The sequence below is a fragment of the Gigantopelta aegis genome, chromosome 8 (assembly GCF_016097555.1).
Source record: "Gigantopelta aegis isolate Gae_Host chromosome 8, Gae_host_genome, whole genome shotgun sequence".
NCBI classification, from domain to species: domain Eukaryota; kingdom Metazoa; phylum Mollusca; class Gastropoda; order Neomphalida; family Peltospiridae; genus Gigantopelta; species Gigantopelta aegis.
The window spans coordinates 27105649-27131149 of record NC_054706.1 but is presented as its reverse complement, the minus strand read 5'-3'; the positions used below and the strand labels follow the sequence as shown (position 1 = coordinate 27131149).

General features: G+C 38.9%; 1 protein-coding gene across 3 annotated transcripts; it reads right to left on the bottom strand.

Annotated features, from left to right (window-relative positions):
* Window positions 1-1240: 1240 nt before the first annotated feature.
* Window positions 1241-16960, bottom strand: LOC121379042. 3 transcript variants are annotated; one of them, XM_041507484.1, is made up of 9 exons: window positions 16827-16960; window positions 15655-15704; window positions 15129-15172; window positions 13993-14035; window positions 13126-13166; window positions 11685-11726; window positions 4957-5002; window positions 2895-2917; window positions 1241-2072 (listed from the first exon to the last, which is right to left on the bottom strand). In XM_041507484.1, exons 1-9 carry the CDS (start codon window positions 16832-16834, stop codon window positions 1965-1967), a joined length of 405 nt encoding a protein of 134 aa, XP_041363418.1. In that variant the 5' UTR covers window positions 16835-16960; the 3' UTR covers window positions 1241-1964. The 3 variants fall into 3 exon arrangements, with proteins under 3 accessions (XP_041363418.1, XP_041363420.1, XP_041363419.1); XM_041507486.1 differs by lacking the exon at window positions 2895-2917; XM_041507485.1 differs by lacking the exons at window positions 2895-2917; window positions 4957-5002.
* Window positions 16961-25501: the final 8541 nt, after the last annotated feature.

The window sequence follows — 25501 nt, the reverse complement described above, 5'->3', positions numbered from 1 at the left end:
ATTTACGCGAACGGGCGATTGGCATGCTTGATGCTGGCATGTCGACAGAAGACGTTGCAAGGCATGTTGGGAGTTCTAGTCGAGCGATACGAAATCTTCGCGTAAGATTTCGAACGACAGGAAGCGCCAACGACTTGCCACGTCGTGGACGTCCGCGTGTTACAACGCGTGGTCAAGACCGCTATATCATGAACACGCATTTGCGCAATCGATTCCAAACTGCCACTGCTACTGCTGCTAACACACCTGGGCTTCATAATAACCGAATCAGTGGGCAAACTTCGTATTCGTCTGCGGGAGAACGGTTTACGTGCACGACGTCCTTACGTCGGATGCGTTTTAACGCAACGTCATCGTCTAAATCGTCTTAATTGGGCACGTGTACACACTCGTTTGATACGGCGACGCTGGAATACCGTTCTTTTTTCGGATGAATCCAGATTTTCTTTACAACGTGGTGATGGCAGGGTGCGCGTCTACCGTAGGAGAAATGAACGCTATGCTGACTGTTGTGTTCTTGAACGAGATCGTTTCGTGGGTGGGGATTGTGTCATGGTCTGGGCAGCCATTGCCCATGGTTATCGTTCACCACTAGTCGTCATTGATGGCAATTTAAATGCTCAACGTTACCGCGATGACATTCTCGCTCATCACGTCATTCCTCTGTTCCATAACAACGCCAACATCTCGATTTTTCAGCATGATAATGCCACCTCTCATACAGCTAGAGACACTGTAAATTTTCTTAGGACAAATAACATTGATTTCATTGATGACTGGCCCGCTAAAAGTCCTGATCTCAACCCCATCGAGCATGTCTGGGATAGTCTGGACAGACGATTGAGGCGTCGTCCCAACCCACCCGCTAACGTCAATGAACTTCGTCAAGCGCTCATTCAGGAATGGAACAATATTCCACAGGCAGAAATCAACACTAGTCAATTCTATGCGCCTGCGATGCACTGCAGTGGTCAATTCAAGAGGTGGTCATACCCGTTATTAAGGTGTTTTTTTTGTTTTTTTTAACCCTTACCACACTTGGTCAAAATTTCTCCCAGTTTCTGTTAACTTATGGCCATGATTTTTGCACCAAACGATGCATCATGGAACACTCTTTAAACGCATATATAACAATTATTCCCCCGGTTTGTTTTCATCAAGTTATGTTCAAGCAAAGTTAGCGGAAGTTTCTTATTTTGTTCAGTATATATACTTGTAAAACGACATTTCAAAACGTGTGATCTTTTTATTCATCAGTATGTATTGAGGTGAAATTTGGCAAGTTGTAGCAACTTTGTGAGTATATCACAATACACATTTTGAAAATTTATTTTGTTCTGAAGTTATTTGAGAATTGCATCGATAGGATCAACTGTTGAGGAGGGTCACCGCACATCTTATATTTGTCAAAAAAAATATAAAATTGCAAATTGGCCAAAAATGTGGACGAAATATTGCCAGGGAGTCGTGGGCAATCGGTGTACACCATAGACCTAAGGAAGGCACACTCTTTCTCCCCCCCCCCCCCCCCCACACACACACACACTCCCGATGTCTGGCATACAATGTGTGGCAACATAAAACATAATTTCAAGTCTAGATTTTTATTAATGTACATTTTGTATTGATACTCTATAAATGTGTATATACTATAAAAGGATTCATGAATAAACAGACTATTCCTTAAAAATCAAATAGCATATCATCTTTGCTATTTATATGAAGTCTAAGCCTATAGCGAAACTAATATAAAAATTCACAAGAACAACAGCTAAATTTTGTAAACACTTCTGATTACATTAAGACTTGAAATATATGGGTAATAGAAACTTAAAACCAATTCATAATTTTTATGCCACGGTACAGAGTAACTTTATAAGTTCGCTAATCAAAACAACAGGGTTTTTGGGGGGGTTTTTGCTCATGGAAGATCACAATCCAAGATTTTGGTGGTCTTTTTTTTTTTAATGCGATTGAACTCCTTGGTTAGAGTTGGGAACAAAAACATATTTGCGTCTTCTTCGTGTTCTATTTCTCAGTGCAGGCAATTCTATGATAGTGTTCCTTAATACCTGTAAATAATAATAATAAAAGTTTAAAAGTCATAATACATTTTTTTTTACATTTTTTAATTTTTTTTTTAAATAAATAAAATAACTTACAATAAAAAAAAAAAACATGTTTCGGATGCCACCGAAGATATAAAACGGGTTAGAAGGAAAAATATTTGAATTGGGGAGGGCAAGCTATTTGGGAGATGCAAACGCATGGTATCTATCTGCAATTTTTTCTTTTTATCTTTAAGGTGGCCTTAAACACGATAAATAAATAATGGATGAACTTATATACGTCGTCGAAAACCACACACGTGTAAAATGACCCTGAAGGTCTCACTACACATGTCATCTGCCATTGAAATCCATGTTAAATTGCCCATCTTCAAATGAACGGGTTCTCGTTGGCACTAACAATATACACCAGCGAACATATATTATAATTATAAGCATTTATTTTCACTCCAAAACTGAGAACATTTCCGTCTCAGACTTTTGCAATATGACCGCATTTGGCTGTAGTACCGGTCCGAACCACCTGTTCAGGAGCTAAGTCGTACCGACCGCCTCTTCCGCTGTACACCCATGCCCCGAACAGACCATACACAATATTACAAAATAACATGGGCAAAATCCAACCAGAAGGCCCTACCATAAAAAATACAACTTGTTTTAATTCTTCCGTAATGACTAAAAGTGAATATGTGAACCACAACATATGTCACAATTAGGAACTATAGTGGACCGTCATCAATGAACTCTCACCCAGAAGTGAACTGTGTAGCGAGACCTAAGTCAGTCTTAGCCTGCATAGGCCCTACATTTCATAAAATTACATACCTTTTCAATTCTTATTATGTCGTCTGCAAAATAATAATAATAAAACAATTTTAAATTTAATTTTGTTTGTTCATAACGATACAATGTAGTATAACAGATCTTTTACAAAAATATATCCAACAATAGAAAAATAAATATATAAAAGACATGCATACTAGCCATGGCAATTAAAACAACATTAACACCAAGGTTTGAAATTGACAAGAAGCAACTGCCATTTGTCACTTAAAATAATATCAGTATTGTAAATAATGATGATGAATTTAATGTTGATTCAAAGAAATATTTGTTTTACACAACCAATGCATTGTTTAATAAGTGCCTATGGCGGTCCAACAGATGGTAATTGTGATTTTGTAATTATATACATGTATACATGTATTTGTTTTTGCAATAGAAGAAGCACATAAAGCACATACTTTTGATTGCTTGTCTTTATATAAACTTCCCCTCTGGCGGATATGCCTCTAGAATTTACGAGAGCTGAGTTTGCAGTAGTTGTAGCATGTTTTGTACAAACAGGACGACCCGAATCGCATGCGATATAAAGAAAGGAATATTCCAAACAATAAACTGTTCAAGATGTAACTAGTTTTTTGGAAATATGTTACAATGGTTGCAAACTCAGATTAGTTCCACTTAGGTGGTTGAAAATATTAAGATATAGTCTGTTTTGAAATAGTGTTTTTTTTGTTGGGGGGGGGGGGGGGGGGGGGGGGGGTCCCCATACTAGTGGATTGGCTTAGAGAAATGATCTGGACATGCTGACCCAAAACATCAAATTTGGCATAGCTATTTTTTTTAGGACAGTGCACTTTTTTTTTTTGAAAGGTAACCGATTTTAGAGATCAAGATAAAGGTAAAATTTAGACTATCCTGAAAAGTGATTTCAAAGCACTACATTAGACATACATGTACTGTAAGCATTACAAAATGTTTAAGACCCGACAGCCCCAATTTATACGTCAAGATCATGTCTAGGCCAACGGTCAAATTGAAATGGCATTCAAGAAATGAAGACAAGGGCACCAAATTTCACACGAGTAAACTAATTGTTTGCTAAACCCTCCATGTCCTTTGTAGTTTCTGCATATTTGGAAGGTGTTAATCAAGAATCCAGGAAGCGCAAACTTTGCACGCTTGAGCATTTTGAAATATTCAAGATGGCTGTCAAAACACAGAACTAACAATATATTGGATACTTTATCACCTATGGCAAACGGTTGATCGTGGTGACTGGAGTTTTTTTTTTTATCCAGGACATGGCAACATCATTTAAATCCAAGTTGGCCACCACAATAGCAGCCAGAAAAAGAAAATTGGATTATTATTTTTTTAATTTGGGGGGGGGGGGGGGGATTGTTAGTGATAAAAATTTTAGGGGTTGAGAAATTGATTTATAAAAATTTTTATGTAACAGATATTGTATCATTGTTTAAATCCAAGATGGCCATAAAGATGGGCACCAGGAGAAAGAGGTGGCCATATCTTACATTCTGTTTTACAGTTCGCTGAAGACTGCCAAGTCTGCACTCCTCGGATCTTAAATCAGCACTGTCCAAAATGCAAAAACCACAAAGAACAGTTGTGGGTACTAAACTGCAAAGTTCAGTTCTCTAACCCCACACTAACTGTTTTCTTTTGTCTTTGGACGACCATTTTGGTGGCCATCTTGTATTCATTGATGATACATTGTCTCAGTTAGCAAGAGGTTATTATAAATAAACTGTATTACTGTAAGTCCAATCATATGTTGGCTCAAGTAAGAATAGCAATTTCATATTTTGTCAGCAATATACGAAATGCCCATTTTACTCATATCAAGTAATTTAAAATACAACTGTGCCCAGTTTAGTGCTTTGAAACTTCTTTTCTAGACATGTCTAAATTTGACCTTTGGCCTTGAACTCTTAAAATTTGGTGCTATGGGCCAATGTGTCACAATATCGACCAAAGTTTGACCTAACCCACTCCACTATACCAGCCGTTTGGAATCCCATGTTTGTAAGCTTACAGGAGCTTTGTATTTATTACTATCAAATTGCTTTGTTTTTTTATTTACCTGCTAGTGATGGTAATAAAGATATTTTGATCCCCAGGTCGACTTCCTATAAATAAATAAATAAATAATAAATAAATAAATGAAAAAAGAAACATTACAAAACATAGTGGATTCTGTTTTAACCTGACTGGTAAAAAGCGACGTTATACCAGATAGACCGATTTCATTTATAAAATTTGGCATTTACCATTTTTATTAGGAGTTAACTCTAGAGCAAGTCTGAGTGTATTCGGCATATGTAACAGATTTCCTGAAAGACCATATGTCAGAACCTCTAACACAATATGTCACAATTACCAAATGATGGGACATTCAATAGCCGGTGATAATGAAAATGAAGACCAAAAGAAACTTTACCATAGTTTTAAATCACTCTGGTTTAAAAACAAAAGATAGATGGATGAAGTAAATGTATTGAAAAGATCAATATCTCAACGTAATCAACACTAAAAATGACAATCATACAGCATCCGATAATGACGTCAGAGTTGCCCAAAGTGATGTGGGGCATAAAAATCGAGCTTTCAACGTTATGACAATATGCAGAGCATACGGAAAATCGCTCAAGTTCAATAACAAGTCACATTAATAGCGTGTGTTTCCACCCCATGCCCCAAGACAAGTAAAAACTCTCCGATGCACAAATTCAGTCGTCTGATGAGGTCAAGTGGGATACGTTGCCATTCTTCTTGGAGGGCCTGGATCTTGTTGGCTGGCTGGAGGGTGTAGACGTTGGCGAACACGACGATCCATGACATCCCATAGGTGTTACACGGGGGACATGTCTAGTTAGCATGCAGGCCACGGCAACCGGTTGACGTTGTTGGCTCCAAGGAAATTATGTACGATTCTGGCTGTATGGGGTCTGGCGTTGTCCTGCTGATAAAGAACACCACGTGGCTGCTGTTGGAGAAATGGTAGGACAATCGGACGAAGAATGTCATCCATGTAACGCTGAGCTGTCAAGTGTCCGTTAACGATGGCCTGTGATGTCCTCTCCTGCCCACAGATCCCTCCCAACACCATGGCACTCCCTCCACCACATAGAATGACCTCCTGAACCCAATAAGCCGCCGTTCGTTGTCCCCTTCGGCGGTAAACACGCCGTCTTCCAATCAACTCTGAACAAAGAGAACAGGCTTTCATTAGTGAAGACGACCCTCTGCCAGTCACGTCGCTGCCAATGTCGTACAGTCCTGTCTCAACTATGTAGTAGCAGAGTCGAGTATATGTACTTATTTATCATCAGCATGTAGTATTAGCAATCGATGACATACTCGGTATTCATCCTCAACGGATTTATTCGAACAACTTGTACACTCTCGTATTTCAGGCATGGTTGGTGCGACGAACAGACAACTCGAACCGACAACTCTAGTTGTCTCCCTTTAACAATAGAACACCACATTTCCCCTTCTCTTAAGAAAATTGCTTTCACAAGGTATATCTAACTGAAATTAAACTTACAAACAATAGATAATTCTGAGTAAGAAATAAAACAGTAGACAGTGTTATGAACTATTAACAGCTGACTATTAAAATAGCAAAACCATATTAATGTTAACATTTTCAAAACTAACTAGTCTTTAAGCCCTCAGTTAAATGAACACTTCAATTAACCTTTTGTCTACCTGCAATTCAACCCTTCAAATCTAACCATGTCACTTCATAACATAGTCTTTGGTCCATGCAGGTAATCTGCGAACTCTGGGTTCTCTAACACGTTGTGGAATATTTGGATTATGGTTTTGTTCAAAGTGATTGTGTACCTGAGTTTTCAAACCACACATCTTCCCCCTCATCAAACTGGTTAGGTACTTTACCATAAAAAGGAGCAAGAAATTTAACATTCCAATTTGAACCATTTTCCATTTTGTAAGTAAAAGGACTAATCTGAGAAACAATCTTTATCGGTGCAGTGAATTTGCTCTCACCCTTTTTGACATGCCATGGTTTTCTTATGCGAACATAGTCACCAGGTTTGAAAAATCTCGCTTTTGTGCCTTTCCGCTTATCAGCATATGCCTTGCTCTTAGCTTGTTTCGCTGCCACTCTATTTTCAACCTCAGTACTAGTAGATGGATTGGGATAAAGCGTTACCCCTTTAATGTCAAGCATTGTACGCATATGTCGGCCATGCAGCATAAAAGACAGAGACTCGCCTGTAGTAGCATGCTTAGTCGCTCTATATGCACCAAGAAATTGTACCATTGTGCTTTTCACATCCTTTTTCTGAATTCTTGCAGACTGAATGGTTTCGGACAGAATTTTGTTTAAACGTTCAACCTCACTGTTTCCTTCCGGATGATAAACCGAAGAAAACCTGTGTTTTATATTTCTGTGTCGTAGAAATTCTTCAAATTCATGGGACACCACTTGAGGCCCATTATCTGTAACAATTTCGTCGGGATAACCTTCTCGACTGAAAACTGTAACAAGAAACTTCAGCACTGTTTTGGTACTTATATCCGAAGCGAATGCTACCTCTGGCCATTTGCTCCTGTAATCAATCATGGAAATAATATATCGCCGTTCAGGCGGTGCAGAATAGTCTGGCCCGACAAAATCGAGACCAAGTTTTTTTCCATGCAGCATTCGGAAGTGGTACTGGCTGCGTAGGTGCTGTCCGCGTAACAGCAGATTTGTCATTCAACTGACAAGTAATGCACGACTTTACCAGCTCAGTAACCTGAATATCCATCTTTGGCCACCAATACAAATCTCTCAGCCTCTGTTTTGTACGCACTATACCTTGATGACTTTCATGTGCCAAGTTCACCACATGTGCACAAAGTTCATCTGGCACTATCACCCGTTCCCCACGGAAAATAATGCCGTCATGTACAGACAACTCATCTTTCACCTGAAAGAATGGTTTCAGATCATTAATAATTTCTGTTTTTGTACAAGGCCATCCATTCTGAATGTATTGGGAAATACGAGTACAAATCGAGCTCTCAGACGTTGCTCGCTGTAAACGTTCTCTGGTTATCGCAATGTTATGTTCTACATGTTCAAACCAAAGTTGGCACACAGCCTCAGCCTCATCCTCATCCTGGATTTTGTCTTTACTTGTAGACAATGGCAATCTAGAAAGTGCATCCGGCACTTTATTTTGAACACCGGGTTTGTACTGTATGTCATATGTGTAGTGTAACAACCGCATTGCCCATCGCGCAATTCGCATTGGTTTGTGACCCGTCCCTTTTGAACTCAACAGTGTCACAAGTGCTTGGTGATCTGTACGCAAAGTGAATCTACGACCCCACAAATATGTATGCCACTTTTCTACTGCCCATATGCATGCTAAAGCTTCACGCTCTCCCACAGAATATTTCAATTCTAATGCAGTTAGACTGCGAGATGCGCATGCAACTATAACTTCTGAACCATTTTTCACCTGTGTGAGTGTTGCACCTAAACCATATCCACTAGCATCTGTAGTTACAATGATATCAAGGTATGGATCGAATAGAGCAAGAGCAGGGCTGTTAACTATAGCAGACTTAATGTCCTTGAAAGCTTTGTTAGCTTCTTCAGTCCATTTGAATTTCTCAGCAGTTTGAATACATCGCATCGGTTGTACACGCGCTGCAAAGTTTGGCACAAATTTGGAATAGTAACCGCAGAGCCCTAAAACAGACCTCAACTGATCCTTATTAGTCGGTACAGGTGCATCAGAAATGGCTTTGACTAAATCAGGGTTTGGACGCACACCGTCCTTCGAGATCACATGACCCAAAACTGTAAGGGATGGAACATTGAACTCACATTTGTCATTCAACGTCAAACCAGCATCAGGCAACCGCTGGAGTACCAAGTTCAAGTTGCGATCATGTTCAGCTTTAGTTCGGCCGTAAACAATCACGTCGTCAATGAAACACTGAACACCTGGAACATTGCACAAAATTGTAGACATCATTTTTTGAAAACATGATGGTGCAGAAGAAAGACCGAAGCAAACACGCTTAAAACGGAACAGACCTTCATGTGTAATGAATGCCGTCAGATCTCGGCTGCTTTCCACCAATTCAAGTTGATGGTAGGCGGATTTCAAATCAAGCTTTGAAAAATGGGTTGCACCATGCATTTCACTTATCATTTCGTCAATATTAGGAAGTGGATACCTATCCTCTATAATGGCTTCATTAGGTTTTCTCAAATCTACGCATACACGGACTGAGCCATCTTTTTTCCATGCTACCACGATAGGAGAAATCCATTCACTTGCATCAATACGTTCTATGATATCAGAATTTTCCAATTTCTTCAGCTCGGCAGAAACAGCATTACGCACTGCAAATGGCAATCGGCGCAATTTTTGTTGCACAGGCTTAACATCTGAACGCACTTTGATTTTGTGTTTAAAGCCCTTAACCTTTCCAATCTTATCACTAAACAGCTGTGGGAATCTGTCAGGGATACTCACCGAATCTGATTTAGGTTCATCAGAGCTTGCATTGCCTCGGGTCGCAAAGCAGGTCAAAGACCCCCCATGAATACCTATGTCTAGTGTCTGAATAATATCCTTACCCAGTAGACTGGTACCTGACTGTACAATGTAAAATGTGCCTTGTGAAACCTGACCCTTGAAGCAAACCATTGCATGAAAGCTACCTATTACTCCTACCTTGTGGTTGGAATAACTAGTAATGCTAGCCTTACACTGTTCTATTGCATTTGTGTCAAAATGTTTCTTAAAAAGTTTCAGTGACATAAGAGACACATCAGACGCTGTATCAACAACAAGTTTTAAGTTCACAGAATTAACCGAAATGTCACACTGAACTACTTTCTTGTTTGCACTTGCTTTGTCAGTTGCCAACACTTCGAAGCTGGGTCCCTCGGAACTCGTATCACTTGGTTGTTCACACTCAAGCTGTCGAACTGCACTTTTGCTTTTACAAACAACTTGCAAATGTCCCATTTTCTTGCAGGATGAACATCTCATATTCTTGGCTTTGCATGTTGGGTTGTTCGCCAAATGTTGATTGGATCCGCATCTGAAACACTGAATGTTCCGAGTTTTTGGTTTACTGTATTGTCTCTTCTGTGTGTTAATTTTGGAACATGCACCTTTAAATGTGTAACTGTCATTTCCCGTCGGTGCAGACATAGACTTTGCATCTTTAACTGCATTCTCGATATGTCTTGCGATTTCCATTGCTTTATCAATATCCAAGTTAGACTCCAACAATAATCGCTCTCGAATTCGCGTTGAATTGGTTTTTTCAACCAACTGGTCACGGTACATTTCATTCTCAAAATCTCGGAAAGCACAAGTCGTAGCTAACTCTCGTAGCGCTGAAATGTAGGAATCAACCGATTCACCGGGTAACTGTGCTCGTTGTCTAAAGCGGTATCGTTCAGGAACCACATTTACCTTCGGACAAAAATGTTTATCCAATGTTTTCATAGCCTGAATGTACGGGTTATCGGCGTCTTCGGCCGTTACCGGTAATGAATAGAAAATACGCTGGCCTTCAACTCCGAGCGAATGTAACAATATGGCTTTTTTTTCGTTCTGGTGTAGCCGATTCTGCATCTGAAGCGAGTAGGTAATTCAGAAACATACGTTTCCACTGAGTCCACGGAATTACTTGTTTCCCCGGAACAGGCATAAATGGCGCAGGTGCCGAAATGAGAAAAGTTTGCAAAGAACCGTTTTCGTTGTCCCCCATGGTAATCGTTAATCCTCGTCGCCAAATTGTAGTAGCAGAGTCGAGTATATGTACTTATTTATCATCAGCATGTAGTATTAGCAATCGATGACATACTCGGTATTCATCCTCAACGGATTTATTCGAACAACTTGTACACTCTCGTATTTTGAGGCATGGTTGGTGCGACGAACAGACAACTCGAACCGACAACTCTAGTTGTCTCCCTTTAACAATAGAACACCACAAACTAAGACGACGATGTTGCGCTGTCCATAACTGTCCTTTGTGTAGTCTGTAAGCCCTTATTCCATGAGCCCCGCGTCGCCTGGCTACTGTCCGTCGACTAACCCTGTGACTAGGCATTCGTCGCTGATGACGTCACTGTCAGGAAGCGATTCCGGAGATGCAAGGTGCGCAAATACCGGTCATCATGGGGCGTCGTCACCCTGGGTCTGCCTGTTCTTGGCCTGTCTTGATGTCTGCCCTGTCCGCCTGTAACGTTGTATCAAGTTCGTTACGGGAACAACCGAAGGTTCTTACGATGTGGGCATGGGTGGCTCCCATCTGTTACCATACCCAGGACTCGCTCGCGTTGTTCGGGTGTCAGTCGTGGCATTCCTATGGCGATTTTGTTTATATATATATATATATCATTGTGGATGTCTGACATGCCGTGTAAGCCGTTTTTATACCCTTATTGAACGTGCAGTTGCGGTTGTTCATGGGGCACGTGCTTTTCACTCTTTCGTGTGTTCCACCCAAAACGTGCCGTGGACGGGTATAATTTTCTGCATACAGTATTGTTGTGTTTGAGCTATGTGTTTTGGATTGATTTAGTTGGAACTTGTTTTTCAGTTTTTCTGAAATTTAACTTTTAAAATGGTAAATTTTTATCATGGCCATCAGTTTAGATCAATGCGCTCTCACTGGTGTTTAAAACAAATTAACTGCTTGTATACCCCTCCCCCAGAAGTAATGTGAAATAACTTTACTGGTGTATCTATCTGGACCCCCCTTGAGCCCACGTGGACCCGCTACTGAATATTAGAATTGTGTTTTACTCACCTCGATTTTCTTCGGTACGGGTTGCTGTACTGGTAGTATTCTCTAAAACAAAACATGTATTGATAAAACACTGATGTTGCTGATATACTAAATATAATTCATTTTCTATATTGTTGTATTCAAGTAACAGATTTTCTAAATATGAAATATGAATTATGTCGTAACTTTCTTAAAAGTCGAAAACCCAAATAATTATTAGATGGCTTTTTCTTCAATAGGGGGCGGGACGTAACCCAGTGGTAAAGCGTTCGCTTGATGTGCGGTCGGTCTGGGATCGATTCCCGGCGGTGGGCCCATTGGGCTATATTTCGCTCCAGCCAGTGTACCACGACTGTTATATCAAAGTCCGTGTCATGTGTTATCCTGTCTGTGAGATGGTGCATATAAAAGATCTCTTGCTGCAAATCGAAAAGAGTTGCCCATGAAGTGGCAATAGCGGGTTTCCTCTCTCAATATCTGTGTGGTCCTTAACCATATGTCTGACGGCATATAACCGTAAATAAAATGTGCTGAATGCGTCGTTAAATAAAACATGTCCTTCCTTTTCATCAATAACATGACTTAAAGGGACATACCCTAGCTTTTAAACACTAAGGGATATTTTTTTACTATTAGAGCCGTTTTTTGATGACTGAAATCATACCTTACATATATTTTATGGTTTAGATTATCAATTGCCGTACATTCGAAGTGTTTTTGGTCATCCTGGTGTTTTTAATATCACAAAATGCATTTCTCATATTTTTAAAAACGCACGTGCGTCTGAGAAGTAACAGTTATGGAGTCGAGTTGTAGTCTTACTTTTAGAGGGTATTTCTGCATTTCATAGTCACAAACTCATGTTTCACTCAACTGTAACATTATCCAAATGTTTTACAGGTTTGTAGATTAACTAAATTTAATGTTAATTTTCATGGGCTGAAACTTGGGTCTGTCCCTTTACAACATTACTTAAAACTGTGTGCTTAGGATATCAATTTTGTCTTTCTGGTCGACTTAATGTTTGTAATAGCTCCAAGTTAATTCTATCCGAAACAAATATTTTTAACGATTGATTTTTCAGAGTTTAGTGCCGATGTAACGTGGTATATTGCAACATGCGGAGAGTTGTAGTACTGCGTGGTTTTCCAGCAGCAGCAGCAGCAGCAGCAGCAGCAGCAGCAGGGAGTCATTTTGCCATTGTAAAATAGTGACCGGGGGTCAGTATTCTACGGGAGTCAAAATACCACGTTACACCATATATACAGTATAGTATACATACCTTAAAAACAATGGTAATTGGCTTTGACATTTTGTGTAATAAAACTCTTTGCATTTGTATTTATTTAAAAGAATCCGGTGAAACATGAATGATTTATATTATGGCAAAACATAATAAGCTGACACACACCCTCGACTACAAATTATCATTGAAATTCAAAGTGAATAAACGTTTTCTAACCTTTATTTCGTAGATAACAGTTACTGACTCTGATTCGAGCTCTGCAATAGTCGAAGAATAACTTCACAGTAAACAATACGAAGGTTACATTGCCGCTACAGAAACAAATCAACATCGTTTGTAGAATAAACAAACATTATTTCTCGAGTATGTTTGCAATATGAAATTTATGAAAAAGGATATTATTCTCCATGAATTTCATATATTTGATTCAACCATTTTAACCAAGTTTAATACAATTATTAGGAGTTTCCATTCAATTTTCAACAAGTTTAATACAATTATTAGGAGTTTCCATTCAATTTTTAACAAGTTTAATGCAATTATCAGGAGTTTCCATTCAATTTTCAACAAGTTTAATACAATTATCAGGAGTTTCCATTCAATTTTTAACAAGTTTAATACAATTATCAGGAGTTTCCATTCAATTTTCAACAAGTTTAATATAATTATTAGGAGTTTCCATTCAATTTTCAACAAGTTTAATAGAATTATTGGTGAGTTTCATACAATTCTCAACAAATTTTGTACAATTGTCAACGAGTTCCATAAAATTCTCGACAAGTTTTATACAAATGTCAACATATTTGTAAAAAAAAAGATTTATATAATTCTTTAAGAGTTTCATACAAAAAGGCAATACATTGTCGTGCAAGTTCCGTTGAATAAAGCAACACACGAAGTGCCACCAATATAATTTGTAAAGCTGATACCAGTTTGCCTTACACATTTTTAAAAATCTAATTGTAATAAAGATTTTGTAATTCTAGCCATTTTGAATTACAGTAGGTTTTTTTATTATTATTATTATTATTATTATTATTATTATTTTCTTTCAAATAAAAGTTAAAAACATATTATATTTACCTTCCAATGGGGGCGGCGAAGGTGGTTTTAACCTGAAATCACTCTGTAAAAGTAAACAGTATATTTAGTGATTTTTAAAACCGTTTAACACCAGGTTTTTGATGTATTTTTATGCAAGTTAATTTCTTTATAAACAAGCGTTCTGAGAACACTGTTAAAGCAATACATGTCGCCTACCGGGCGCAACACATTTTTGTATTTTCTAAATTTAAGGACCATAATTGTGAAAATCGAAAAATTGCCATGAAAGTCAAATTTGATTTGTAACAGAGATGGGGGGGGGGGGGGGGGGGAGAGGACCACACTGTATGAGCCGTATTGTTAAACAACACCGGCCTAGGTGGCGTTGTGGTTAAGCTATCGGAATACAGGCTGGTAGGTACAGAGTTCGCAGCCCGGTACAGACTCCCACCCAGAGCAAGTTTTAACGACTCAATGGGTAGGTGTAAGGCCACAACACCTTCTTGTCTGTCACTAACCACTAACAATTAACGACTAACCCACTGTCCTAGACAGCCAGCCCAGATAGCTGAGGTGTGTGTCCAGAACAGCGTGTTTGAAACGTAATTGGATATAGGTTAATCTCTCTCTCTCTCTCTCTCTCTCTCTCTCTATCTCTCTCTATCTCTCTCTTTCTCTCTCTCTCTCTCTCTCTTACACACACACACACACACACACACACACACACACACACACCTACTTTTCGGCCCCGCCTAAAGCTGTATCCTAGCCGGACGCGAGCGATTGTATTGTATTTATGTACACCCACCATCTTGTTACAATTATACTGACTGCTGTATGTATATATATCCTCATATGCCGTAGACTACGGCCTGAGTGTAAATAAAGTTCAGTTCAGTTCAGATGCGAGCGATTATTTTAGTAATCATTGATTTCAATTACCTCATCCTAACCCCACTCGTGCGACGCGACAGATTTACATGTTGCGCCGTACGCATGTGGTTAGGATAAGGCGATTGAAATCAATGATTTCTAAAATAATCGCTCGCGTCCGGTTAGGATACAACTTAAATCTGTAGTTGCCCTATGCCCCAATACACAGCATATACGCACACAAAACTCATCATACCGGAACTAGCCTAGTTTAGCAATTATTTTCTAAAACTTAGTTTTACCTTAAACGCAACTGCCCTTTCAAGGTTAGGTATATGGTTTGTGGCTGTAAAACAAATACAGAAAACATATACATATACTAGTTTTTAGTTTTGGATCAAACTCTAAATAAAGCGGAATAAAGGAATTTAAAAAAAAAAACCGTTTAGTGTAATAAGCGCATGTCGCCGAGGTCGATAACCAAACATTTTGGTTAAATAAATCGAATGTAGTCCTATGGTGCAGCATAATTAAGACAGCTAAACTATTTTTTTCATTTAATCAATATAATCAAAACAATTGCAAAACACATTAACATACTTTTTTTTTTTTTTTTTACACTGGCTTAGGAAGCGGAGGGTGGGGGTGGGCGGCAAAGGGGCATGTGCCCCCCCCCCCCCCCCCACTTTTCAGATATTTTGTTTTATAATAGTGTAAAAGTGTGTAAATATAAAAGTGTGCGCCCCCCCCCCCCCCTTTTTGGCACCTTCCTACGCCACTGTTTTAAAAAAGAAAAACAAAAGAAAAAAGAAGATGACTGTGGCTTACCAAGTGCAGTTGACAGTGGTGGATACCGGAAACTCTTAAAGGTGTCGTCCCTGGAATATTATTTAATTATTTAAGCATTTAGAATAGATAATCCAGTTCTGTTTGGTACATATAAGGCTCTCCACACTGCTTTCGTTTCACTACGCCCGTATCTACGTTATCTAGTTCAACTACAAAACGCAATGGCCAGGGCTGCGTTCAACCAGACGTAGGCTACGCTAGACTGGTTTAGGCGCCTCACGTTAAACCAAATTACCACACTGGGAACCAATCAAATAGTTCGCGGACGTTAGCGAAACGTTTGCTGGCTGAATTAAGGACTGCTGTGTGGCGGGACGCCAACCCAACTAGGACTTTACGTGATTTGCGCAGGCGCTGAGCTTCTCACGTGATATCGGACATGTTTAATTGTCTTGATTGTGGAATCGATCTCTTAACTCCAAAACATATATCCACAGACGTATGGTACAACACATTATCAGGGATGGGTGGGGGATTTATAAACGTATGGTACCTATACAGAACTTCGCATAGGGCCTACGTTGTTTTTGCTTCCTATTTATGGTACGAGTGAATATAGGCCTATGCCACGAGACCGCGTAGTGGTCGAGTGGTATATTCTTTCGCAAAATAAACCGAGTGCAATAAATAGGAAGCGAAAACAACGTATGTGAAGTTCTGTATTTATTACATACCTACTTTTATGTTTTACAAAAACTGTTTTTAATTTAACGAAACACCCAAGGGCTCGTATTTTGCATTGGTAAATGATGTTATAATATGGTACTATGGTAACCGTAATTTTAATTTTTAAAATAGGTATGAAATATGTTATAAAATGTGAGCTCTTGTCTTTTGGCAGTCTGTTATCTGTCTGTCCATCCGTCCGTCCGTCTATGAATAAGTCCGTGTCTGTCTCTCTCTCTCTCTCTCTCTCTCTCTCTCTCTCTCTCTCTCTCTCTCTCTCTCTCTCTCTCTCTCTCTCTCGTTTATTTTCCCACCTTCCACTCTCACCACACACACACAAATGCACGTATGTACATACATAATGGTTCCTACTACTGAGTACAACTGATTTTTTTTTTTTTACTTAGAATGTTTTCAGTCTGTTGGTTCTACAAAAAACAAAACAACAACACAACAACAACAAAGAAACAAACAAACAAACTTACTCGGACATTCTTGGATAATAACAAGCACAAATATAACTTCAAATCAATTTACTTGAATTTAAAAAAAGATATTAGATCGTTTTAATATAATTTCAAGTTGAGTTCAGACTGTGATGTGACGTCGTTCTATTGTCAAAGTCACGTGAAACGGGCTCGCTAGAATATAATATATGCATTACTCATTAGTCAAAATAAGGTTTGACGTAGAACAAATTGCAACCGAAATGATTTTTATTGCAACTATTCCCTGAACCCTACTTGAACAACATATCAAAACTGTACATTGATGTAGGTGGGGCAAATATGCTAATTTGCATAATTTCAAAATGACCGCCATAACTCATATATGCAAACACAATGGCATACTATTCTAAGAGTCAGTGGACAAATACATGGAATTAGCAGTTCTATGACTTAAAGGGACATACCCTAGTTTTTAAACACTAAGGCATATATATATACATATATATCTTTTTTTTTTACTATTATAGCCGTTTTTGATAACTGTAATCATACTTTGCTTAGATGTTATGGTTTAGATTATAAATTTCCGTACATGCGAAGTGTTTTTGGTCTTCCTGGTGTTTTAATATTACAAATAGCATTTATTGTATTTTTAAAAAACGCACGTGCGTCTGAGAAGTAACAGTTATGGAGTCGAGGTTTAGTCTATTTTTAGAGGGTATTTCACCATTTCAAAGTCACAGACTCGTGTTTCACTCAATTGTAACTTTATCCAAATGTGTTACATGTTTGTAGATTAAATAAACTTAGTGTTAATTTTCGCGGGTTCAAACTAGGGTCTGTCCCTTTAAATGTATTCACATATATTCTTTAAAATCCACTCAAAGATATATTGATGAAAATTAAAATTCAAGATGGCCGCCTTTGTTCAAAATGGATACCAATATCCTCCCAAATGTAGTTAAATATAAACAATGTAATGTTGTTAGTGTTACTAATATTCTCAAAGAAAACCTGTAAGTAGAAAATAATTATTTAGTTACAAAAGTGACATAAATGATATATTACGTCCACCGTTAGCTTTGGATTGTATCGACTTAAGTTGGCCAACTGATGAAAAGCTTGGGCAAATAAATATTTTGTTCTACATTAGATAAAAATGCCCGGTCATTTTTATGGCACTTTTGGTCAATAAACACGAATCTGATGGGATTTTTTTTTACAACCACGTTTAAAAACCGTAATTTTAATTTATTCAAAATGGCGACCACGTTTTGTCATTTTTAGATCAAACACCCTCATGTAGGCTAATATATCAATGTATGGGTTGTGGGTCGCACAGGATGAAAATGACACTTTTAGATAATATAGACGTCATAAAGAGGTCTTTCCTACATTTTTGGCTCTAAAAATATTATTGTTTTGTCAGCATGCAGCTTGTATGAATAATATGTAACTAGGTCATGTGTAATATGTAAATATGAATCTACCTCTTTATTGTTGAAAAATTATGACATAATCCTATAAACCATCTTGTGGACAAAATGTAAATTCAACGATTGGCCATTAACACATACAATGTATCAATCTAATTAAAATTAGCTCCACTGGTTAATTACTATTACCTGTGGATCTAACAGCACCCCATTGGAGCTCATGTCCAGTTGACCTTTCATTCGACTAATCAAAACCTTATTTGCAAAATCATGCCAGTGATTTGAAAAGAATTTGAAAACATTCGGGATTATGCCGAGGGTATACGAAATGATTCGGGTGAATTACGAAGTATGCCGGAAACTAATTTCAATATAAAAGTTTATATATAATTCGTTTCAAGACGAAAAAAAAACCGTGATGGTATAGCCATAAAATCTGTTTTTTTACTAGTATACAATCCAGAGTTTATTACTGCAATTTTACCCCTGTTTTTTAATGTTGAAATAGACCAACATGTTCGCCTATTGCATAAATAGTCTCGCCCGATATTTTTAGAATTTGTATGCTCCCAAATAACGCTATAAAAGGCGAAGTGTAATTGGTCGATATTTAAATTGTTATTTATAGATGAAATGTCACCTGGACATGAGAGTCTACGCAATGCTGTTAGATCTACTGGTAGACCAGTAGAGCTAATTTTAATCAGATTGAAAATGTATGAACCAAAAATTAGAATGAGAGTAAGCATAACTGAAAATTATAAAGACATTTACTTGAATATCTGTCATCGACCATATAATTCAACATTACATTGCTCCCTTTGTTCTTAAACCTTCTGATCCTTTTATATTGGCATATATGAAGATAGTACAAGTACATGCCATCAGAACTGTCTATAAATATACCCACAGAGTTTGTGCAGGTTTAACCAGTCGAGAAGGATACATCGTCCTCGTGAGTGGCAGACTACCTATAGACAGTGCACATGACTGCTTCATTGTAGCAGTATGACCATATCAAATGTCCTTTTGACTGCTTTCAGATTATAGTACACATGTACATTTGACTGGGTTTTGACTTAGTATAGTACACATGTATATATTAAAGGAAATAAACAGGGTTTGTGTGTGGGTGTACGTTATAAGAAGATCATCAGGAGGTCGAGATTTGTCCTAACCACAACATACAATGGCCGTTTCTGTGTCAGCATGTGCTGCTGTGAATGGTGTAATGCAAACACTCAAAAAAAAATTATGACATAAGTGATATAATACAAGCTAGATAAAAGACAAAGTAAGAAAGACAAATTTGCAAGACAGAACAGAAACCACTGAATGTATCAAATCTGATATATATCTTGGTATATACAGAGACATTCAAACCGACGTTAGCATCCAGTCTAAGTTATAAGATAAAAGGGATGACTTCAGCTTTTCAGAAACAATTTTTCTTGTATTTCACCGTTTGGAATTTACATATCACAATTTGTGAGGTATCTTAGGGAAAGCTCAGTGTATACCAGTTTCACTATGTCATATTATTCTTGTGCAGAAGTTGTTTCACCAGAGTTATAATAGTCAAATACTCCTGAATTCTTTCAAAACAGTTCATGGTAGACATGTAGAGGCTAGATCAGGTCACAGATTACAATTATTTACGCTTTAGATTATGTTTCTATATAGCGTTAATGCATATAGCGCTTTTATTAATATCAGCAGGCCCGTTGGGTTTCATGCGCCTTTGTCTACCTTGGGGCAACATATCTTAAAAAAGGACAGCTCGTCTCGGGATATTGGTTTAAACAAACACACCCACTAATACAGGCCGGCGTACACCCATTTTACAGTAAAAGTATTACATTTGCATTGGCTGGAATTACCACAAAAACGTTTTCAGTGACAACATGTTTCACATGTTTGCAAACTATATGCATTCCCCTGTCAACTTCAGTCTAATAGTTTCCACTGCAAAGCAGTCTGCCATGAAATCGTCAAACACCAGACTACTTGTAAGGAACCGGCCTCGGTGGCGTCGTGGTTAGGCCATCGGTCTACAGGCTGGTAGGTACTAGGTTCGGATCCCAGTCGAGGCATGGGATTTTTAATTCAGATAACGACTCCAAACCCCGATATATTTAGAGAGTCGTAAACTAGGCCGGTGAACAAGATGAGGTCATAGTCCTCCACATGTTGTAACAAGGTGGTACACTGTACTCGGGGGTTGTTTTAGTTTAGACACATCCAGTTCCAACGGACACTCATGTAGGAAGTAACATGTCCAGGGCCCCATTTTATGAAGCGACCTTAGCGCTAAAATCACCTTAAGTACATAAGCACCTACCTTATGTGCTTAAGATGATCTTAGCGTTAAGATCGTTTCGTAAAACGGGGTCCAGAACTATTACCTTGTCTAAAGGGGCAAGATTCGCTGACCCTAAAGGTAGTACTGAACCAAATAATTTCCGCCTGGGTCAAAGTTTGAGGTGCACAGAACTTTTGATAGAGAAGTTAACACCGCAAGTCCTGTGATTGGTTATACATGTGTGTTGGTTGTAAAACAAACTACTTTCATCTGGGCTAAAAATGTATGCAATTTTATTTGATCTAGTACCACTGTGTCAAGTAGCCTTGTGCTTGGAACATGTATGGGGTACCTGTAAAAAAAAAAAAGTACTAAAATTGTAAAAAATGTTGTAAAAATATCTGGTTATACCGAAAATGAGCCATGAAAGGTACCATTTTCTTCAGTTAAGACTTTGAGGTAGGGGTTGTAGTTCTGATATTTATGGGTCATAGTTTGGTTGATATACTGTTTTTAAGCACAAACGTTAACATGGTCGCCTATGGGATTTTATTTGGTATAGTACAACCTGTAGCACACGTGCGCACAGGGTAAAAAGAGCTGTATTCATACGAGCCCTCTACTATGCGACCGATGGCATCAGACTAGAGTTATCCACCCATACGGAAACGAATGCGAGAAAATATAGTTTTCTTGTTATGTGATTAATGGCCGGGGAGCTGCTTTGTATGCTAAATTGTTACACTGGGTTTGACAGGGAAGAGGATGCAGTTAGTGAATATGTGCACTTAGTTTACACTGGATACTGCATAATGTCCCCCACAGCACCTTGAAGTCATGCAACATTTGTATAAAATGCACAGAAATGGGTGTGATTCGGTCCCTTAGCCCACGTGTGTTTGTTTACATTGATATAACATGAAAAAAGAGATGGACAACAGAGGTCGTCCTTTTGAGTGTTCATTGGCCCCAGGCAGGTAAGGTTTCTTGTGAAATGCCAATGGCCTGATGAAATTAATAAAAGTGCTACAGCCACTGGGGCTATAAGAGAAAACATAGTGTAATTAATTGTGGTCCGAGGCACGATGTGGTCGCATATGCCACCATTTTTTATTTTATTTGGCGATTAAAACATTTCATACTATCTATATAAAAACACAAGTAGGCGTCATCTGGCTCCTAGATGGAAATGTTAACGTAGTGGGCTGACATGATCCCAATCCGGGGGGGGGGGGGGGGGGGGGGGGGGGGGGGGGGGGGGGGAGGGGGGAGACGTAGCCCAGTGGGGCAGCGCTCGCTTGATCGGTCTGGGATCGATCCCCGTCGGTGCGCCCATTGGGCTATTTCTCGTTCTAGCCAGTGCACCACGACTGGTATATCGAAGGCCGTGGTATGTACCACCTTGTCTGTGGAATTACCCGTTTGCCGACTTGTTTAAAGAATTGTGAACCAAGAGACAAGATGATATTAATTCACAGAGTACTGACGATCAGAGTATGTAGTTTTTGTCATTATTCCAATGTAACGCAGAGTCATAGTCCGTTTGTGTGAAAGGGTGGGACATAGCCCAGTGGTACAGCGCTCACTCGATTCGCGGTCGGTGTGGGATTGATCCCCATCGGTGGGCCCATTGGACTATTTCTCGTTCCAGCCAGTGCACCACGACTGGTATATAAAAGACAGGGTACCACCTTGTCTGTGGGATGGTGCATATACAAGATCCCTTGCTGCTAATCGAAAAAGAGTAGCCCATGAAGTGGCAACAGCGGGTTTCCTCTCTCAATATCTGTGTGGTCCTTAACCATATGTCCGACGCCATATAACCGTAAATATGTGTTGAATGCGTCGTTAAATAAAACATTTCTTTCTTTGATCCCTTTCCGTGAAAAATCGCTAAATAGGAAAGACATTGCGACACGGATGCGTTATTTTGAAGTTTACCGGCCTCAGTGGCGTCATGGTTAGGCCATCGGTCTACAGGCTGGTAGATACTGGGTTCAGATCCCAGTCGAGGCATGGTATTTTTAATCCAGATACCGACTCCAAACCCTGAGTGAGTGCTCCGCAAGGCTCAGTGGGTAGGTGTAAACCACTTGCACCGACCAGTGATCCATAACTGGTTCAACAAAGGCCATGGTTTGTGCTATTCTGTCTGTGGGAAGCACAAATAAAAGATCCCTTGCTGCCTGTCCTAAAAGAGTAGCCTATGTGGCGACAGCGGGTTTCCTCTAAAAAAACCAGTGTCAGAATGACCATATGTTTGACGTCCAATAGCCGACGATAAGATAAATTTTTTTATTATCTGCTCTAGTGGCGTCGTTAAATAAAACAAACTTTACTTTTTTTATTTTCAAGTTCGGCATGACCTCGATGACATCAATGACAGTGGGACCTGTTTTTTCTTTTCTTTTTCAGATTTTACACAATCCAGAGAGATTAAAAACAAAAAGGAAGCGTGTTTTCACGTATTTCAACACGTATTTATGGATGTTCAATTCACGCATACAAGGACACGGACCACATATGAATGGATTGCTAGGTTAAAACACATAGTAATCACAAGGCCCGTGGCTTGGAATGGGGACCGCTCTATAGTCCGAAGGTTCAATGGTCCGAAGATTCATTGATCCAAAACACTATACTCCATGAACATAGGGTAATGTTTTACTACGTCTAATATGTGTATGGTATAAATAGGATGTTATATGTTAACATAATCATGCATTTCATCCTCAAAGTTTTGCAACAACATTGCTTCAGTTGAAGTCGTAGCATTGCTTAAATTAAGATGAGGGTACATTTAACTGTTAGAATAATCCAGTGTCAAGCCCTAATTTAATTGTCAGTCGGCATCGCATGTTACCTAACTAGAACACGTTGAAAATTAAAAAGTCTTAAAAGAACTGTTACGGATCATCAAATCATTTTGTCGCCGGTGACAAAATGGTTCAATATTACACATATTTTAGGATACAAAAATACAAAATGATGAGGTGTGGTGAACTATATGTCAGAACACATATATCTATGCTTTCACCACTATAGTGCGTTCTTGTATGGCGGCCGTTGCATCATATACTGAATTCCAGAAAGGGTTCTGATATTTATAGAGTGGAGGAGACCCTGTGTGAGTGGTTCCTATCCATTATGTAAGAAAAACTTTGTTTATTCGACTACTTATGACTCACCATTCGGCAAAAATCAATTTTGGAAAATTCGGCCCCAAAATTGTGTTTTTCACTTATTCACCAAATATTTGGGCCAACGACTAAAATATATATGTGCCTAAAATTCGCCCACGCAGTCCGTATATACGATACATACATTTGCCTTTATATGTACACATTTTATTTGAAGGGGTGGAGTGAACTAGATGTCAGAACACATATATCAATGCTTTCACCACTATAGTGCGTTCTTGTATGGCGGTCATTGCCTCATATACTGACTTCCAGAAAGGGTTCTGATATGTATAGAGTGGAGGAGACCCTGTATGAATGGTCCCTATCCATTATGTACCAAAAACTTTGTTTATTCGACTACTTATGACTCAACATTCGGCAAACATCAATTTTGGAAAATTCGGCCCGATTAATAAGACTCAGTCTTTTAAAGTAATTTAAGAATTGTGGTATATTGCATAGCCTGAAAGTAACCTAGTCATATTTATTTATTTGTTCATGTGAATTTATTACTAAATGAATCAGTGAACATACAGTTCAACTGCATATGTGATTTGAGGTTATTGTTAAATAAATATTGTTGAATTTTAATCTTGTTGGTGATCTTTTGCCTTCATAGTTAGTAGTTATGGCAATTTACAAGGACACCCTCTAATTCAGGGTCATCACAATATGTGACTGTAATGTATTCGAAAATTATTTCGAAAAACTACCATGTTGCTCATTATTTCCTAATTTGAAACCGTTTTTCCCTGCGTAATTTTGGCGGACATGATACCCACACTTAAGAAATAAACAAAAAAGGGAGATAGAAATAATAATGACATATTAACAACACTATGCTTAAAAGTTAAAGGAAATTAATTTAGACCTAACTAGAAATCTTTTGCCTAGTATAAACTGGCTTTATGTCAGCTAATTAAAAAACATAAATTGATTTTAACACACACACACACACACATACACACACACACACACACACAAACACACACACACACACACACACACACACACACACACACACACACGCACAAACACACACACACATGGAAGTCCAGTTGGTCGGATCAATGGAGGTCTTCAGGGAGTTGTTTTGTTTGATATCGCCGACAACAGCAACATGGGGTGGGGTTCGTTTGCGCTGGTAATGGCACTGTAGGAGGTGCATATGTAACGTATAGATTCTGTTGCAATGGAGCTAGGGAGGTCTGTGTGGACAGTTCCAATTATACATTTGTAACATTTTCGTGACAGACAGAGAGAGAGAGAGAGAGAGAGAGAGAGAGAGAGAGAGAGAGAGAGAGAGAGAGAGAGAGAGAGAGAGAGAGAGAGAGAGAGAAGGAGGGAGAGGGAGAGTTTGAGTGTGTGTGTGTGTTCGTGTGTGTTCGTGTGTGTATGTGTGTGTGTTCGTGTGTGTGTGTGTGCGCGCGCGTACTTATACATATATAGTCATACAAAAACATACACACACATACACGCACTGATTCACACAGGTGTGTGTGTGTGTGTCTGTGTGTGTGTGTGTGTGTCTGTGTATGTGTGTGTGTGTCTGTGTGTGTGTGTGTATGTGTGTGTCTGTGTGTTTGTGTGTGTGTCTGTGTGTGTGTGTCTGTGTGTTTGTTTGTGTGTGTGTGTGTGTCTGTGTGTGTGTTTGTGTGTGTGTCTGTGTGTGTTTGTCTGTGTGTGTGTGTGTGTGTCTGTCTGTCTCTCTGTGTGTGTATGTCTGTGTGTGTGTCTGTCTGTGTGTGTGTGTGTGTGTCTGTGTGTCTGTATGTGTGTGTGTCTGTCTCT